The sequence below is a fragment of the Charadrius vociferus genome, unplaced genomic scaffold (genome assembly GCF_000708025.1).
Source record: "Charadrius vociferus isolate BGI_N301 unplaced genomic scaffold, ASM70802v2 scaffold1284, whole genome shotgun sequence".
Lineage (NCBI taxonomy): Eukaryota > Metazoa > Chordata > Aves > Charadriiformes > Charadriidae > Charadrius > Charadrius vociferus.
The window spans coordinates 421,856-422,872 of NW_009648060.1; the positions used below are offsets into that span (position 1 = coordinate 421,856).

The 1,017-nt window shown below is 61.4% G+C and overlaps 1 protein-coding gene across 1 annotated transcript in view; it reads left to right on the plus strand.

Moving 5' to 3' along the window:
- KIF18B (kinesin family member 18B) overlaps positions 1-1,017 on the plus strand; it is a 21,364-nt gene that overhangs the window by 16,269 nt on the left and 4,078 nt on the right. Inside the window, exon 16 of the mRNA XM_009883729.1 lies at positions 78-391. Within this exon, the coding sequence (XP_009882031.1) occupies positions 78-391 (314 nt within the window). The remainder of the gene's footprint in view (positions 1-77; positions 392-1,017) is intronic.

Here is a 1,017-nt window from a genome sequence, read left to right on the forward strand (position 1 = left end):
CAGCCCGGCTCCGGGTCTCCCGCACCCACAGCACCCAGTTGGGTCCCCGTGTGGGTGCCCGCCTGGGATTGGGCAAGATGGACTTCTCGCTGGCCGCGACGCTCAACTCGGAGTTCAGGGAGACGCGCACCAACGAGAAGGTGGAGATGATGGAACTCAACGACCGCTTCGCCAGCTACATCGAGAAGGTCCGGCTCCTGGAGCAGCAGAACAAGGTGCTGGTGGTGGAGCTGAACCAGGCGCGGGACCAGGAGCCCTCGCATCTGGCCGACATCTACCAGGAGGAGCTGCGTGACCTGCGGCGACACGTGGAGCAGTTGGCCACTGCCAAGGCCCGTCTGGAGATCGAGAGGGACAACCTTGCTGAGGACCTTGGCACCCTCCAGCAAAAGTAAGGCACTGCCCTGCTTGGGGTGGTCCTAGGGACCAAGGTGGCCACCAGGAGCAGGATGATGGTGGGAACCAGGGTGGTGATGGGGATCAAGGTGGCCACCAGAACCTGGATGATGGTGGGAACCAGGGTGGTGATGGGGACCAAGGTGGCCACCAGGAGCAGGATGGCCCCAGAGACCAAAGTGGTCATGGGGACAGGATTGAGAGTGACCACTGGGATGTGTGCCAGAGTGACTACAAGGACCAGGGTGGCCACTGGAATGAGTACTAGGGTGGACATTAGGACCAGAGTGGCGCAGGATGGTAATAAGAATTTTCCTGGGACCAGGGTGGTGATGGGGACCAAGGTGGCCACCAGGAGCAGGATGATGATGAGGACCAGGGTGGTGTTGGGGCCCAGGGTGGCCACTAGGAGCAGGATGGCCCTAGAAACCAAAGTGGCCACCAGGACAGGATTGAGAGTGACCACTGGCATAGGTGTCAGGGTGACTACCAGGACCAGGGTGGCCACCGAGACCAGAGTGGCATCAGGATGGTGATCAGGGTTTTCCTGGGGACCAGGGTAGTAATGGGGACCCTGGTGGTGGCAAGGACCAGGGTGACCCTGGGGACCAGTACAGGGAC